Source organism: Mauremys reevesii, linkage group 2 (assembly GCF_016161935.1).
Source record: "Mauremys reevesii isolate NIE-2019 linkage group 2, ASM1616193v1, whole genome shotgun sequence".
In the NCBI taxonomy this organism is placed as follows: Eukaryota; Metazoa; Chordata; order Testudines; family Geoemydidae; genus Mauremys; species Mauremys reevesii.
In genome coordinates this window covers 160,928,237-160,946,633 of record NC_052624.1, presented here as the reverse complement: position 1 = coordinate 160,946,633, position 18,397 = coordinate 160,928,237, and the positions used below count along the sequence as shown (strand labels likewise).

Sequence of the window (18,397 nt, the reverse complement as noted above, 5' to 3'; positions counted from 1 at the left end):
GCCCCAGCTGAATTTCATTATGGGTAATACCTCTTTAAGAAACAAGCTGGCTTTTTCTGCCAATACCATAGTTTTCCTTGGACTCCATCCATCGGGAAGTAAGGTTTGCAGAGTCCAGACCAGGTTCCCAGAAACACTTTGCAGCTTTGGAAATGCTGTTTGCAGGAAAGCTGGGAGTTTCAGAGAGACCCTAGATTCCCTGATGGCAAAGGGCACAAGGCCTTGTACAGTTCGGGACAGATTTTTAAAGGTATTTGGGTGCCTAAAGATGCAGACTAGGCGCCTCTTGTGCATAGATGCCTCCCATTGATTTAAAAAACCTGCCCCTCAGTGAGTCTGTCTCACTGCAGCACAGCTTGGCAGAGTCAATAGAAAGAATCATACAAATTAACACATCCGATTCTGACCCTGGATTTCTCTGGAGGCGGCTGGCAAATATAAAACTACTGCTGAATTAACCCCTCCTGCATAGAAACCAGGAGTCAGCACATGCAGCCATTGCCGGGGCACAAAGGGAATCACTGCAAAACACAACTGCTTGGAATTGTTTATTCTGCAAAGTCCAAGCCCGGGGGCATGTGAACCCAGCTGGACCTGGTATAGAGCCTCTCATGAAGGCATCTCCCCTTTCCCCTCCATGACTGAAGTCTTTTGGAACCTTCTAGCAATCAGCTTCCTCAGAATGAGTTGTGTCCTGAGAGGAGAATTATCAGCCATCAGGAACTGGGGAATAAAGCTGCCCTCTGCCGCATGGTGTTGGACCATTTACTGATTCTGACCAGGTGCTCTGGAGCTGAACAGCCCCAGAGAATTGCTGACAGGGCTATTCACTTAGGTAACAAATTGGACTCAAATGTGCGTTTGAGTGACGGGCTTGTCAGATTGATACAAGCAGCTCTGATGAGCTAACATGTGTTATTAATGTTTGCCTCTCTAACACCCTGCGTCCCGTACAGTAGTAATTATTTAGGGGAAGACAGCAGGGAACTGAGTGCTGGTTTCAAACTGTGAGAACAAGTGGACTGTTCTCTGGGCCGCTGGACAATGCTAACTGCAGAACTGCCATATCTTCACCCTTTCAGAAAGCGCTGACAAGAGAACTCCTGCACTTGGCAGCACAGCAGACTCTGTAAGGAGCAAAAAGTTCCTGGGCTTGTGCTCTGCAGGTTTCACGGCACTCAGAAAGCCTCCCAGACAAGCCTGGAGCTGCAGAGAACTAAGACTTGGTTGATTTGTGAGTCAGCGTGTGCGACTGTGAAGGTAAAACATGAGCTCTCTCCATTAGCTGGCATCCGAGAAGTTTGCTGCTTCCTGCAGGGAAGATGCAGTTCACTCTGTTGTGCAGCTTTGGGTTTTGTTTTAAGGGGAGTTGACCTGTATCTAGCTTATACCCAAATGAGCCCGTGCTAGGGAGGTGATTGGCTAATTGAGTCTGTGACTGACACTCGTAAATGAGTGCACTAGGGGCAGCGCAGTGCTGATTGGCTGGTATGTGAGGCTCAGAAACTCTCTCCAACAAGAGCTCTGGCCATTCTCAGTCCTGCTGCCTTCAGAGTAGGTGCTCCAGGCACAGCCACCAGGCGAGAGGCTGCTTCCTTCGCTCAGTCACTCAGAGGCAAGTGAAGGAGGGCAGACCTCTGCCTTGCACTGGGCGGGAGGATTTCCTTGCAGACCTCCAACCCAGGAGGGGAAAGGAAGCAGAAAGCTCCTGGAACTTGATTTCATTCAGCTTAAAGGATGGGCAGAGTCCAGAGTCCAGGAGGCCCCAGCTGGAGCAGAGCTGGGGCTCTGCTGGCCTTGGCGGCCAGACTCTTTGCTTGCAGTCATGCAAATGAATACGACTATGTGAGTTTCCAGTCCGACATAGGCTCTTACCAAAGTGGGCGATTTTACACCAAACCCCCGCAGTGCGTGGCCATCCCAGCGGACCTGCGCCTCTGCCACAGCGTGGGCTATGACAAGATGGTCCTGCCTAACCTGCTGGACCACGAGACCATGGCCGAGGTGAAGCAGCAGGCCAGCAGCTGGGTGCCCTTGCTCAACAAGAACTGCCACATTGGCACCCAGGTCTTCCTCTGCTCCCTGTTTGCCCCCGTGTGCCTGGACCGGCCCATCTATCCCTGCCGCTGGCTCTGCGAGGCCGTGCGTGACTCCTGCGAGCCCGTCATGCAGTTCTTTGGCTTCTACTGGCCAGAAATGCTCAAGTGCGACCAGTTCCCCCAGGACGATGTCTGCATTGCGATGACCACTCCCAACGCCACAGAGGCTTCCAAGCCCCAAGGTAAGTCTCACTGGTGCTGGCCCTGTCCCTACTAACCCCTGGTTTCCCCCCCTGAGAGAGATGCAGCTCCAGTCCAAAGAAGAACTCCCTCCAGAAGCGATAGCAAGAGTCACCTGAACTTTGCTCCGGGGTAGCAGCCCCTCCTCCTGCCACAGAGGGGGGATGCGAAGGGACATTCTCTCTTTAGAACTTGCCCCAGCTACCACTTTGTGAGCAACTCTTCTCTCTGAGTGTCCCCTCTCTGCAGCAAGAGTTCTGCCGAAGTTCAGTATCGTAGACACTAGCAGGATCAGCCTCTAAGCATGTAAACGTTCTCCTCTGGGCTGGGCTCCTTCCTGGTGGTTCTGATTCTCTTAGGCTGGAGCCTAGTATTGATATCTGGGACCCGTCTACCACTATTGACAGTGATGTGAAAGGGACGGCTGCTGCCTCTGTTCTAACGGACATTTCCTCGCATTCCTAAGTCTCGTGGAATCATTTTATAGTAACAACCCAGGCCACACGTCTAAACCTGTGCTAACCTGGGGAAGCAGTGAAAATAAACCTGTCAGGAACACCTTGTTTTCCTAGCAGCGCTGAAGTTTGAGGCTGGATGGGCTTGCTTCAGTCATGCCACAAAGCAGCCTCAGTGCAGCAGGTTACACGTATTTTAGAAAAACAAATCTTGTTCATTTCAGGTAAGGGTGGTAAACCTGGACCTGGGGCTGGAGTTTTGTACAGGGCAACATTTCTGATCAAGAATTTTACTGTAAGTTAAACAGACTTCCAGGTTGTTTGGACAAAGCAGAGGCAAACTGCTTGTTTGATTCTATTGGACAGTAGGTCTATTCGATATTACACGGGCTTGCATGGATTGAGTTACACTAATCTTTGGTTTGTTGCTTAAAACTTTTAAAACAAATACAGGACCTGGTGTTTAGCTCTCCAGTTCTGGATCCTAAAAGTATTTCAGAGGTTGGCAGGAAAGAGAATATAAAAAAATGAAGACAATGTATTTAAAAAGGGGTTGCGGCGCTCTTCTTCTGGTGCCTCTAGCTTCATTTGGAAGGGATAGGTTTACTTGGTTTTCCTGAGCTGCTTTTGGAGGGAGCCAGGGGAATAATTCCAGTGATTTATTCCCTGTGTGTCCGGGGTTCATCTGAAGATAAATTTGCCATTCGCTATAGCTGCTCAAATGCAGTTACCTTTGGCAAACAAAGCACTTTATGTTCTGCTCAGTGCTGAGGGAGAGCCCTTGCCCAGCCAGCCTGGGTTTCTCCTCTCACTGTGGGTTATATAATATTATGCTACTTTCCACACCAGAAACTGTACTGCCCAGAATCCTCCAATTATCATTTAATTTCCACTCTCTAGGGCAGGAAATGAATGCAGTCTGGAATCAAGGAGTAACATCCTCAGAGTGTCTGTAAAAATTAGAGCACAGAGCACTTGCAGAGAGAGAAGCACAGCTCAGTTAACTCTTAGTGCTTAATAGAGTGAGGAGCAGGGGGGTGGAAGGTACTTTCTCCCTGTCCATTCACAGCTAGGATCCCAGCCCCTGCCAACATGGGGGCTGCTCAGTTTGGGCAGAGAGTCAGAGTTCTGGTGCTTTCGTTCAGTAGGGATGGGACTGACCCAGTGCAGCAGGGGCTTCCACGGCGTTTCCCATCTCCTGAACCTTCCTTGGCAAGAGGGAGGGTGGCTCCTTGGAGAACAGGGAGCTGGATAGCCCCTGCTGCTGTGTATTAGAGCATCTGAGCCCTCAGTTTAACACTAGGTGGAAAAGGGCAGAGTAATGCCGTGTTTGGGTTACTAACCTGAGTGACAATGTGTGACAAGGAATGTGGGGGGAGACGCCATCTCTCAGGGGTCCCCTGGTGCAGCGGGGCCAACACAATCTGTCTGGACAGCAGCATGTGGGGTATGATACGCTCTGTAAGGTCCAGCCATGGCCAGTAAATGAGGGGGTTGGGGAGGAGAGAAGCTTAGTCTGCTATCACGTCCCCATAGGGAACCCACCACTCCACCCACAGTCGAGGCAAGCTGGGCAGCCCAAGTGAATTCCCAGGTACACTGAGAGTCCCACTTGAGGGGTGAGTGCAAGGGGCAGGACATGGGGGAACAGCAGGGATTTGTGGAGCACAGTCTCCAATTTTCAGGCTTTTGCTGGGTTTTGTCCCAACTTTATCTCTTGGAAAAGTGCTTTACTTTGAAGGAAGGCTGTGAAATCGCTGTCTTGAAAGGCTGCAGCAACTCAGCAGAGCTGTGCTCTCGTCTTCTGAGAACATAGGAGGACTTGTTCTGTGCCTCTTGGAATTCCCAGGGCAGTGCTGTCCCCATGTGCTTTTGCAGTAACACTCATCATTACAGATTCCCACTGCTCTGGGTCAGCCCAGACTCAGCACTTCCCGACTTCTTTTAAAATCAGTGCTGTTTTCAAGGGCTTGGAAAGAAGATCTTTCCGAACAAACTGATTGTGCTCAGCTTTCCCATATGGTTAGGCTCTGTCTACACGGGAGACCTTGCAGCCACTCAGCTGTACTGCTGCAGCTGCGCCATTGTAAGGTCTCCTGTGTACCTGCTTCATGCTGATGGGAGAGAGCTCTCCGGTCAGCATAATTAAACCATCCCCAACGAGCGGCAGAGCTTCTCTACGCTGCTGCTTCTGTCGGTGTAACTTATGTCAGTTGGCGGTGGTGGTGATTTTTTTTCACTGACAAATGGTTTTCCGACAAAAGTGCTAGGTGTAGACATAGCTTTAGAAACGTCCAACTATAGTTTCAGATAAACACTGGATTTAAAACTCAGCGCCCTCCCCTGGGCAGTGCTGATGAGAACTGTCCCTCTCTAACCATTTCTAACATGCTCGCCAACACAATATAAATATCATTATGCCATTCACGGTAGTCATTAAAGTCACTGTGTTACAATAAATGACGTCAACTCCGGTTTCAAGCATTTGTGAATCCTTTTCTGTGGGTTGCAGAAAGGACCTAGGTTTGGTCTGCACTTAAAAGTTACACCAACATAGCTACAGTGCTCAGGGGAGTGAAAAACATTCACACTCCTGAGTTCTCTGGTTAGGTCGACCTAGAAGCGGGTAGGTTGATGAAAGAATTCTTCCATTGACCTAGCTACTGCCTCTTGAAGAGGTGGATTGCCTCCAGCGATGGAAAGACCCCTTCCATCAGTATAGGAACCCGTAGCACCATAGAAGTGTCTCTGTATTGCCCATAGTGTAGACATGGCCCTGTTCTATCAGCACTTGAGAAACAAGCCCATCACAAAAGCTTCAGGATCCATTGACAGTTCACTTAAAAGCACAAATTAGTAACTAGGCTTGGGCAAGTTGTAGAAAGAAAGTACCGAAGTCCTCAGCTACACCCACACCTCTGTTAAATGGCATTCACACTCTTGTTTGCCATGAATGTTCACACAAGTGATTTTGTTTGTTTGCAAGAACATTCCCAGAAAGCAAGAGTCTTTGGATGCTCGTGCAAAAGTGTGTTCACGTGAAGGCACGTGCTGGGAAAGTTCCTGCAGCCATCTTGAAATCCCTTTCACTTTTCTGGCTCCTGCTGGTAAGGTTTCAGTTGTCCATTTGGAGAAAAAACTACAATGTGACATAGCTGACCAGTCACCCACCAAGGATAACAAATAGTGACTGCTGTGTGACCATCTGTAGGATATTTCTGCATCAGGCACATAGTTTCAAATAGAAAACATTTTGCAACAATCAGAGGGCTTGATCCTCAGCTGGTATCACTTGATGTAGCTGGAGTGACGTCAGTGGAGCAATTTACAGCAGTGGAGGCTGGACCACAGTCTCTTTGTGGATAACTGACAAACAGAGAAGAAGGCTCAGTTTCCCAGATGCATTATTTACTAAGAGTTGTTTGAAACAAACAGCTAACAGGCAGAGTGAATTTGCATGTTAATCCCAACCACCTCCCTAGTCTACAGCAACTCTGGGACCCCTCCCCAGCCAACATCTCCTACCCAACTGCCTAGCAAAGATTTGGACCTTGGACTGAAGATCAATACATGCAGGTGCTGAGCCTCTGCAAGTCCCACACCTCTGCAAATAACCACTGCAGAGCGAGTTGCAGAGCTCCCTCAGCCCCCAGCCTCCCAGCTATGGACTGATAACGGACCGCCGAGGTGAGTGAGTTGCACTGTAGCAGTTCAGCCTGGGCTTTTCTGCTGCTAAACCGCTGGGGCTGTTGGGGTCCTCTGGGTAGTTTGTTTGTTTGTTTTTTTTAATAAAAAGAAAAATCCAAACTGAACTGGAGCCCCCTTACATTTCAGGTCCTGGGGCTTGTTTCCTGTTGACTTAAGGTCAGAGCTCAGCACTGCTCCCCCCTCCCATATTAATAAAAACGAACGAACCCTTTCAGTATTTTCCCCCATTAACACCTTGGCACTGGAATTTGGTACTGCCTCTCAAAGAGCTGACCTGTTGAATTCCTTTCTCCTTAAGTAGGAGGCGGTAAAGCCTGCAGGCCTACAGGATGCATCAGGGGAGTCACAGATTAATATAGCATTACACATTCCTCTTCCTGCCCCTGGAGTACGGCTGCTTGAAAGCCAAGCGGTAGGAAACAGGCAGCAGGGGAAAACCAGGCTGGGAACAGACTGAGGTTGTGTACAGAACTGCTGTCAAATGCAGAAAACAGCATGTTGGCCCAGTCACAGCTCCCACCAGCTAGAAGATGCTCAAGCAAGGCTTTGTCCGCACCTCCGGTGGTCTGAGCTCACTCTGTAGCCTGGGAACCCAGGCCAGCATCAATTTCTTTGCAGCCCCAGAGCGTTATTTTAGGCCAGGTCTGGACTACAGGGTTAGGTCGACGTAAGCTGTCTTGCATCAACCTAGCTGTGGAAGTGTCTTCACTTAAATTTGGCTCCAGCCGACGTAAGTGCCTCTCTAGCCAATTTGGTAACCCCACCGCCCCGAGCAGCGAAGAGTCACGGTCGATGTAGTTAGGTCGACGCAGTGTCAATGTAGGCACTGTGTTGCTTACGGTGACAGTTACTGGCTTTCTGGGGCCATCCCACAATGCCCCACGCTGACAGTACAATTGCTACATGGTGAGTACGTGCACTGCCGACACCAGGAGCAAGTGTGCACGCCCCAGGGATGTAATAACTGCGGGAGCCGTATGCCGATGTAAGTGAGGCCGACGTAACTTTGGAGTGCAGACGGGGCCTCAGTGCTGCTGGGTATTGGCCCACGTCAGAGCCGAGTGTTGTGTTGCTCCCCAGTTTGTTCTGGGTCCCTCCTGGGCCCAGTGCAGGGGCAGTGGAGCTGGGCCATGGGCTGCAGGGAAAGACTCACTAAACCTATTCTGAGCAGCCTGGGGGCTAGTGACTGTTCAAAGTCAGACAGCTCTCACGAGTGCCCAGCAAGGAGTCTCGGAGTCTGAAGAGTCCCCTTTGTCCTTGAGGGGCATGCTCCCTCCCCCAGGGCATCATGGGGCTAAGAGACACAATGCCTGGGAATCCTGCTGGGCTGAGATAACAAGTAACTTCTTTCACCTGAGTCCCGCAGGCATTGTGGGGTTGCCCTGCCCCCCAGTGTCCATACAAGCCATTCCTGGGAGCCAGCCAAGTGCCAGCTTCTGAATATGTATTGCCAGTACACAGGACTTAATTTGTAATGAAAGAGGGGCGGGGGCTCAAGCAATTTTTTTACATTCATAACTTACGTGACAAGCCCAGAGGTGCCGGGCTCTGAACTGTCAGGCCCAGAGGTGCTGGGGCTCTGAACTGCCAAGCCCTTTTCTCCCCCTTCCAGTTAGAGATCTCCAAGTGCTGTGCAAACACTCGTATGTAAATCCTCACACCATCCTTTCAGGCAGGTAAATGTTACTAACCCCGGGAGGAGCTGGCGGCACAGTGCGGGACGGTGATCTATCCGGGCTCACGCTCTTATATCTGTGATGAGGAGATGAGTACATAGCCAGTGTCCATGTGCCTTTCTCTGTAGGTTGCAATGGTAACCATAGGCTAGCACATCCTGTGCCTTGGCCTGCACCTCACCAGGGGCCTGACATGCAGGCAGGGTGAACTCCAGCACAGTGGCTGGAGACGGGATGTGACGGCCTTCTCCCCGGAATAGGGGCTGTACGTGCACAGCACAAGGAGACGTGGCCGTTAACAGTGGGCGAGAGAGAGGAGACAGCGCAGCTATCATTAGGAAACACCACTGAGGCGCTTGGTCTTAGTGCTGGTGAGGTGGGGCTGAGTGTGCGTGTGTGTTTAAGCTTAGTTTGGCTGCTCTCTGCCACACCTTCCAGCATGGGGATCTCACAGTTCCTGCTCTGTGTCCTGCCATGCAGGGAAGCTTATTTAGAGCTGCTAATTGCTTCTCAGGTTGGGATGTTGAAAGGAATGTGGCGGAAAGACTTTAACTTCCACGAGGCATGCTGGGTGCTGCTCTGCCTTTAGATGGCAGCCTTTTCCCAGGAAGAACCACGTGGCTTGTGTGAAACTGTGACAACCCCTGGGGGCAGATATTATCAGCAATTAGCTCACAAATAGGCTGGGCAGAATTTGCTGTTTTTTATATAATATGGACAGATAACGTCAATGTTTGTTTTTAAGCATTTGTTTTTTCAATTTTTATCATTTAAATGTTCACAGTTGTGCAAAATTATGGGTTTTAAGCATTTTTTTCTGATTTGTTTCTATTTAAATTTTCACAGTTGTGGGAAATTATGGGGGGGGTCAGACAATTATTTGACAGCAGATGTTGAGACTCATAAAGTTAAAGCTTTATAACCATTAAAACAAAAGCTGTCAACATCACATGTAAATAGCCCTAAATCAAGCGCTAACAAGTTGTCATGCAGCATTTTCCTCACTGTGCCTAGCTGTGAATTTCGATTATTATTGATGGAAATGTTTGTGGTCAGTTTGTTTGTGTATGGTGACACTTACTGATAAAAATCTAATCCTTCTGAGCCTGATAGCTCCTCACAGCATCAGCCCTTCAAGCCACAGAGAGCAACAGCTGCTCTTTGGGCTTTCCCATGTTCAGCTTTGGTGTCATGGTCCTCAACAGTTCCCCTCTCTTGTGGGCATGCTGTGAAGTAACTCCTGGAGCTCCTGACCAAGTGGAAAGCACTCTGCATTTGCCCTCGAACCAGCAAGAAGTTTAGTAATGGTCTGAGGACACTGCTGCTATTGTTTATTGCTCACTCTTATCAGTAGGCTTCAAAGCATTTTACAAAGGAAGTCAGTATCATTAACCACATTTTACAGATGGGGAAACTGAGGCACATAGATGGGAAATGACTTGCCCAGGTCACTGGCAGAGCTGGGAGGAGGACCCATGTCTCCTGAGGCCTAGGCTAGTGTTCAAGCCACTACTGCTTTCTCCGGGTAAAGTCAGACTAGAAACTGTTCTGCAGCTGCTGGAAGTGAGAGGGGGCTTGTACATTCCACCCCACGGATTGCACCTCCCTCTAGGTACAAAGCAGAGTGCACCAGCTGGTGGGAGGCTGGTTCTGAACTCACCCTGCACCCCAAACACCAGCCTGCATGCATGTCCCAGAGGATGTTGGGGTTGGCCCAACAATGGATTAAAGTGCAGTGGGACCAGACCCCAGGAAAGCCGGTGGACAGCACAGGAGAGTAGAAGGTCCACTGGCAAACCCAGTGTAGATGAAACCTCTGCTCACAGGTCAGTTATTCTGTGGGAACAGAGAAGGACTCTGCTGTCACTGCACCTGCCTGGAACCAGATTCCCTCTCAGCCAGCACTTTGCTGGCTGCAGCCTCCGTCTGGGTTTGATGCTGGCTGGGACTTTCCGTGAAGTCATCTGGAGATTTATTCTTATCTGCCAAGCTCATTCTCGATTGAAACAAGTAGAAATTGGCTTGATTCACCCCCACCCAACAACAGGTGTTGGCATCCGCCAGCTTCCAGGTGGGCTTCAGCGAGAGAGGGCAGCTTTAAAGTACAGTGAGCTGTCTTGGTAGAGGCTGCACAGGGGATGTGCTCAGTCAGCAGATTGGCCAAAGGGTCAGTTACTTTCAGGACTTTTCTGCCGGCTCTGGGCCCTTGGTGTAGGGGGCACCTTGCTCTGCTGCCATGCACTGAGGCTGTGGGGTAATTCCTGCCACCAGGTAATTCTGCTGCCATAAACCCTGCAGCAAGTCTAGCCCTGCTGCAAACATCTTTTACAGGCAGCCTTTTGGTGTTGAGTCTGCTAACAGGAGGAACGCAGTGAAAAGTCACACTGAATGATCGAGTTACAGACACTGAGCGAGGGGATCGGGGAGTCCAGGGCGCAGGGCACTGGGCTGGGATTCAGGAGCCTGGGCTCTGTTCTCACATCTGCCCTGCCCTGCTCTGTGACCGTGGTCGAGTCACTTCCCTGCTCTGCATCCCTCCCTCCCTCTCTTACTGTGGGTCTGTGCAGCACCCAGCACAACGGGGAGTCTCCGGGGCTCCAGTGACATGGGGGCTAACACATGGTAAAATCCTTGTGTGGAGAAAGCAATTGTGGTTTTCACATGGGCTAACTGGCTTAACTCTTCAGCTCCCCCCAGTGTTTACCTTAGCCCGTTAACAGGTGTGCAAATGACAGACTACCCTGGCCACATGGCTGTTTCCAGATATGAGCTAATACGTGGGGAAACCCCACCTTTTCTCTCTAGTATGGTGCATGCGAATAGCTGTGTGACTAACCTCCCAGCTCTGAGCTGTTCTCGGGGCATGCGACTGCAGCCTCCTGGCTCTCAGTCCAAGCACTTGGAGGAGAATGCCCTGGTGAGGCCCTGTGGCTTCCTCTGTCCATTTCATCCAGTTCATTAACGTTTGGAGGTTGGATGGAAATCTTCCTTGACTGCTTATTGAAAAACAACATCCTGGGGAGTAAAATGAGGCCCTGGTTAAGCCCTGAGGGCTGGATCCTGCTCCTATCAAAGTCACTTGTAAATTAAAAAGCTAGAAGTGGTGATTGCATGTTATTGTTTCACAGGAGGCCTGTGCCATACATCCCTGCCCACTCCTCCTCCCACCCATGGTGGAGAAAGAGATACAGAATCCATGGACACCTGGATCATGAGATGAGCTCAATTCTAGGTGTTACATGAACACTGTGGTTAATTATTTGTTCCCCAGTAGCATTTACAAACTTGACTGAGATCAGGGCCCCATTGGGCAGGGACCTGCACATACAAATAGTAACAGACAGTCCTTGACTCAAAGCATTTAGAACCTACATAGACAAGGGAAGGTTTATCACCCCCATTTAACAGAGGGGGACAGAATTACTATGTGACTTGGACGAGGCTATCCAGGGAGCCAGTGGCAGAGAACTGAGCCTCTGCTTCCCTGAATGGCACAAGACCATCCTTCTCCTCTGAGTTTACACCTCACTTCACATGGGATCTATTTCTTTGTCCAATAATCTTGAAGGTCATTGAGGAGGGATCCCCATCCTTCTGCCCTCAAGAGCCTGGGGGAAAGCCTCCTTGATTAACAGATTCAACATCCAGACGGGACCATTGTGATCATCTAGTCTCACCTCCTGGGTAGCACAGGCCAGAGACCTGCCGCAAAATAACTCCTTCAGCAGATCTTTTAGAACAACAGCCAATCTTCATTTAAAAATTGTCAGTGAGGGAGAATCCACTCTGACCCTTGGTAAATGTTCTACTGGTTAATTACCCTCTCTGTACATTGTATCAAGCAGAGGCGTATTCTTTTATTCCCTGAGAAAATCTCTCCTGTGAAAAAGGGCCCTCTAGTTTGCTGGAACAAGAACAGAAGCAGTGTCTCATTTTCAACAAATGTATCCTTCAGCAGCATAAATCTGTGCTGCTGGGTGGTCTCAGCCCATCTGCCGAGAGCTGGGTGCAGGGACCTGGAAACAGGATGGTAGTTCAGTACCTGGCTTTGGGCACAATGTACTCTCTTCACAAGGCGGATTTTAGGAAAATGACCCGGGATGGCATATCTCATCCTCTCCTAAGAGCCCCCTGCTGCAGTCCAATACTAAGCTATGGCTCAGAGCGAGGCATGTGGGTGGGAGGGGTGTAGCTGCCTTGCAGCCGCCCAGGCTGGGCTTGTTCTGGGGATAACTCCAGCCTTTAGGGCTGTCAAACCTGCAGCCCCCTTCTGATGTATATTCCACCTCTGCGGCTGCGGGAGTCCTTGCTGTAGCCACGCCCTGGTGACAGAGGAGCCATCTCGGCGGGAGCCTCACCCCTTCTCTGCATTGTTAGTTCGGGATTTTACATGGCTGAGTCATGCTGCAGTGCCCAGGATGTCACTTGTGGTGATGCCCTTTCCCCCCATTCATTGGAAGCTTTGGAGGCAGCATGGAGTGATGCTGCTTAGGATCTGGCCCCAGAACAGCTTCTCCCTGACAGTTTGGCAGCTGCCTTCCCCGGCCGGCTCCCCACCTTGCACAGCAGCTCAAAGCCAGGCTGCAATTCTGTGCATGTCTTTGTTGAGTGCACCGTATTGCTCTTAGGCCAGCCCTGGGGAAGGCATCAGTCAGTTGCCTTGTGCCCCTGCTGCGGCAGTGAAGCCCGAGTGCAGTCAGACCTTTAGGAGCAGGAGCGGAGACTAGTTTCTCAAGAGCAGAGCTGTGGGACTTGTGGGCGGGGGGGCAGAAAAGCACCATTGCAGCCCAGAGTGTGGTTTGTAACGAGGAGGGACAGTATGAGTGTGGTGCAAAAGGAGAAACGATGGGTCCCGTGCTTCCCTCCACTTCTCAAATAAACAAGCCCACTAGCACTTGGTGGGAATTTCTGACACATGCTCAGTGGGGACTGTCCCTCGGGGGCCATCCCAGCAGGTGACATGGCACTAACACCTTCCTGAGCCACAGAGATATTGTGTGACACATAGACTCCACACACACACACACACACACTCGCTCTAGCGGTGAAGGGGTTTTGTTTGCTCAGGAGGGAGGAGAGTGAGCTGAGTCTCCTCAAAGCCTGTGGAAAATAGCACCACTGCAATAGGACCAGTAACAGGTAAAATCCTCATCTCAGTCGAATAATTCTCTCCTCTCCATCCTTCAAATCTAAACAAACCTCTGACTGGGTAACAAGCTTTGTACAAGTTTGGGTAACTCTTTAAGTCCCATGTTGGGCCACCAAAAAGATGGTATTAATGTAGATGGAATAACTCAATACATTTCCGGTTCCATAGCTTCTGTTCTTACCAGGCAGGATTTCACCAGTCAGCCCTTTTGGTGTTATCACAAGAGTGGCAGTTCTGGCCCATTCGCTGAGCAGTGACTTGTGGCACAACTCCCGGCTGGTAGCCTTTAGCCTTCAGCGCTATTGTACGGGAAGCTGGGAACTGCAGAAGGAAGTTGGTGCAGAGAACTCCTGTCTGTAGGAGGCTGTGGCTGTGAGCCCCACTTCACCACAGAAAGTTCCCGGCCAGGGCTCTGGGAGCCTCTTTCAGCAGAGTCCCTTAGGCCTGGTCTAGACTAGAAAATTAGCTACGTCTTTCAGGGGTGTGAAAAATCCACACCCTGGGAGAACATAGGTAAGCCAACCTAGTGTGTAGCCAGCACTAGGGAGGAGCCAGAAGAATTCTTCTGAGATGGGAGAACCCCTCCTGTCAGCATAGGTAGGGTCTGCACTGTAGTGTTTTAAATATAGACCAGCCCTCACTGAACGTTAACGCATTTTCCTTTATCTATGCACCAAGCCAGGCTCCTCATCCATCTGACAGCAGCTCCTTTAGGCCTTTCCATGGGCTTCAGGTGGCAAAATGTTCCCCAGGCCTCAGACCCTCCCCAGGGCTGGGCCATTGGTCCAGCACGTCATGGGACGCATAGCGAATACCTTGTGGGAGGGTAGCCCTGGTGGGAACAGGTCTGAGAACGTAACCAGTTTGGCACCAAATCTCTCCAGTTTGAGTGTGCTCTGTACTGATCCCGTCTCTCCTCCCTGGCTAGGAACGGCTGTGTGTCCCCCCTGCGACAACGAGATGAAGTCAGACGCCATCATTGAACACCTGTGTGCCAGTGAATTCGGTAAGGAAACATTCCGGCCTCCTCTTCTCACTTTCCAGAGTTTCTAATGTACACGAGGGAGGAGAAACTCGATATCATGCAGAGCCCCCTCTCCTTGGGCTCCTCAGCTAGTCACTGACAGTTTCCTGTCTTGGTTAGGAAGTGCCATGGTGCAGTAATTTAGGTGAAGGAGGAGCAGCTCCTTCCTAGCATGCTGGGAGCACTGCATGGCTGCTGTAGGGCCACCGTGCTTTGCCTTTTCTTTCTGGTGCTTGCGTCAAAAAACAATGTGGATCCACCCTGCTGAGCCAGCAGGAGCCCAGCTGGAAGTTCCCTTGGGGTGGCCAGGGCTGTTCGGCTGAGTCTGGTTATCAGATGGGAAGTGCACTGTTGGTGCTGGAGCTGCATGGAGCTGAGTCTGGGACTGCAACTCGCACCCAGGAGCAGGGCCTGACCCTGTATGTCTCCTGCACCCCATGTCGTCATCTACCCAGTGCCCAGGGCTACTGGCCTGGAGCAGCGGAATGGCACCCCCAGTTGGCAGTGGGGAGCATGGCCACTCAAGTAGCAGGGCAGCGGGGGATTGGCCGCTGGGGTGCCTCCTTGCCATGCCCAGTCAGCTGCAATGTCACTCCAGCCGGGGCTTCCTGAGGCACTTGGGTGGCAGGTTTCTCTCTAGTAAATGGACATGCCCCTAGATGTCACTGTTGTGCCGCGGGAGGCGGGGAGAGGGGAGTGGAGAGATCAGGAGGCTAACAGGAAGACAGGCAGTGAGGGATAAAAAGCTCAGGTGCTTACAGCCCAGACGCAGCTGAGCCCTGGAGTTGGAGTGACTCAGACTTAGGTCTTGGCTACACTTGCAGATTTGCAGCGCTGCAGCAGGGTGTGAAAAAACACCCCCTCCAGCGCTGCAAGTTGCGGCGCTGCAAAGCGCCAGTGTGATCAGAGCCCCAGCGCTGGGAGCGCGGCTCCCAGCGCTGTACGTTAATCCCCACAGGGAGGTGGAGTACGGACAGCGCTGGGAGAGCTCTCTCCCAGCGCTGGCGCTCCGACCACACTCGCGCTTCAAAGCGCTGCTGTGGGAGCGCTCCTGCGGCAGCGCTGTGCAGCGCTAAGTGTAGCCATAGCCTTAGCCACGCAGGGAAGCTGGGGAGGTGGCGGCAGTGGGAAGTGGAAGGGGCGCATTCCCGATCGTGGATCCTGCCTTGCTTTGCTAACCTGGGCCCACGTGCAGCTGACTTTGGGGGCTGGGATTGTGGAGGGGGAAACTCCCACACTCCTGTTCTGGGCGGGAGAGAGCTCGGTGTCCCCAGTGGTGCTTTGCCCTTCTCCATCCTACACAGCGGGCCCTGTGGTTAGTCATCCAAAACCAAGATGTTTATTTCTGCAGCGTCCTCCACCCTGCGCAGTTATGTGCAGTCCCAGGGGCCTGCTCTCCGGGAGTAGAGGCAAGGACAGCGTGGGGTCTCGCGGTCTCTCTGACCAAGCTATTGTGATTTCCCAGGACTTGATAAGGTCTCTGACAGCCAGAAGCCACTTATTGTTCCCTGTCCCACTCTGCAAACCCTTGTCATCACCCACCTCACGCAGATTACTTCTCCCCTCCTCTCTCTGGAGCCAGGCCATTGCAGGCCATACTCCTCCACACAGCAGCTTCCTCACTGCCCGTGGCTGAAGGCCCCACTCTTCGTCCATCTCTTTCTCTGGGAGGCCGCCCATCCCTACTAGACCCTGCTTGGGGCAGTTCATGGTCTTGTCTCCAGCACGGGCGGGTCGCCTGTGCACAAATGGGGCAGCCCCTCCTGAATGCCGCCACCTCACCCCGTTAACTCTGCACTGCAGGAGACATCACCTAGTGTCTGTGTCGGTCGCAGGTGGTGGAGGGGGGTTGGTGATTGCTGTAAAGATTGTTAGGCGCTCCAGGGTTAACGTGGCTTCCTTAGCACATTTGTGTTTCGACAGCGTCTCTGGCTCTAAAGCCATCCATGTGGGGATTTGTGTCCTGGCCAGTCAGCCTGTGGTCTGCCTTGGGGAAGGCTGCAGCCGAGCTGAGCTGGCTCTCTGCCTGGAGCGTAAGTAAGATTAGTAACTGCGAGTGACATCCCAGGAGCCTTGCACCTGCACCTCGGCTGGAGGAGAAGGGAAGAGCATATTCCCCACGCAGACTGATGCAGGCTCCCAGCTGGGCTGAGCTGCTCTGCAGAGAAGGGGCCCAGCGCCCACTCTCTGCTGGAGCTCTGGCACTGCTCACTGTTCAAGCAGGAGCATTTTTGACTCACGTGGAAAGGAAACTCCCTCCAGATGTCTCCCAGTCATCAGTGACTCTTGCAGAGTAAACTTCTAGCAGGTTTCTCTGGCCATGTCTGAGACGGGAGGAGTTTGCAGGAGTGGGGCCGTGTTGCTGCTCAGTGGGACCCGCTCCTGCTGTCTGTCCATTGCAGAGAGGAGGCCAGTGTGGTCCAGGCTGAAGTGGAGGGAACAGAGCCAGGCTGTCAGCAAATTGGTTGGTTCAGGGACATTGTGCTGGGCTGCACCCCTGCTGGCCAGTCTAGAGCTTCAGGGGCAGTGGTTTCCCCAGGAATTGAAATTAGGGGGGGTGTTCGAATTTACAGGGGGGGTGTCAGGACCAATGAGATATATAAAAGAGATATGAATAAAGTAAATGTTTTGTTAGGATTATGCAAATTTAACATAAGAATAATGCAAGTTACACCAAAATACATAACAGGTCTAGATTTCTAAAAAAAATATACATTTTTAAAAAAAGTATTTAATTTAAATTGACTTTTGAAAAGTAAGCCATCATGGGGTAAGAGGAAAGTCCTCTCATGGATCAGTAACTGGTTAAAAGATGGGAAACAATGGGTAGGAATAAATTATCAGTTTTCAGAATGGAGAGAGATAAATAATGGTATCCCTGAGGGGTCGGTACTGGGACCAGTGCTGTTCAACATATTCATAAATGATCTGGAAAAATGGGTAAACAGTGAGGTGGCAAAATTTGCAGATGATACAAAACTATTCAAGATAGTTAAGTCCCACGCAGACTGCGAAGAATTACAAAGGGATCTCATAAAACTGGGTGACTGGGCAACAAAAATGGCAGATGAAATTCAGTGTTGATAAATGCAAAGTAATGCACATTGGAAAACAATCTCAACTATGCTTACAAAATGAAGGAGTCTGAATTAGCTGTTAACACTCACAAGAAAGAGATCTTGGAATCATTGTGGATATTTCTCTGAAAACATCCACTCAGTGTGCAGCGGCAGTCAGTGATTCCCAACATTCTGTTTGCTTTTTTAAAAAGAAGAGGAGCACTTGTGGCACCTTAGAGACTAACAAATTTATTTGAGGATAAGTTTTCGTGGGCTACAATCCACTTCATCGGATGTAGCCCACGAAAGCTTATGTTCTTTTTGCAATACAGACTAACACGGCTGCTACTCTGAAACCTTTGCTTTTTTAAGAAAGGGATAGATAAAAAGACAGAAAATATCATATTGCCTCTATATAAATCCATGGCACATGTACACCTTGAATACTGTGTGCAGCACTGGTTACCCCATCCCAAAAAAAGACATACTGGAAATGCAAAAAGTACAGAGATGGGCAACTAAAATGATTAGGGGTATGAAACAGGAGAAGAAATTAAAATGACTGGGAATTTTCAGCTTAGAAAAGAGACGACTAAGGGGGGATATGCTAAAGGTCTATAAAATCTTGACTGATGTGAAGAAAGTGAATAAAGTAAATGTTTTGTTAGGATAATCCAAATTTAACATAAGGAAAATACAAGTTACACCAAAACACATAACTGATCTAGATTTCTAAAAAAAAAATATAATTTAAAAAAATGTATTTAATTTAAATTGACTTTTGAAAAGTAAGCCATCATGGGGTAAGAGGGAAGATCCTCTCATGGATCAGTAACTGGTTAAAAGATGGGAAACAAAGAGTAGGAATAAATTATCAGTTTTCAGAATGGAGAGAGAGAAATAGTGGTATCCTTGAGGGGTCAGTACTGGGACCAGTCCTATTCAACATATTCATCTGGAAAAATGGGTAAACAGTGAGGTGGCAAAATTTGCAGATGACACAAAACTATTCAAGATAGTTAAGTCCCACGCAGACTGCGAAGAGCT

The 18,397-nt window shown here is 50.3% G+C and overlaps 1 protein-coding gene across 3 annotated transcripts in view; it reads left to right on the top strand.

Moving 5' to 3' along the window:
* Window positions 1–956: 956 nt before the first annotated feature.
* SFRP1 (secreted frizzled related protein 1) overlaps window positions 957–18,397 on the top strand; it is a 50,220-nt gene continuing 32,779 nt past the window's right edge. For 2 of the 3 annotated variants that reach the window (XM_039526800.1, XM_039526801.1), the window contains exons 1-2: window positions 957–2,281; window positions 14,196–14,273. In XM_039526800.1, the coding sequence (XP_039382734.1) occupies window positions 1,738–2,281; window positions 14,196–14,273 (622 nt within the window). In that variant the 5' untranslated portion in view covers window positions 957–1,737. The remainder of the gene's footprint in view (window positions 2,282–14,195; window positions 14,274–18,397) is intronic. The other variant, XM_039526799.1, reaches the window with a different exon arrangement.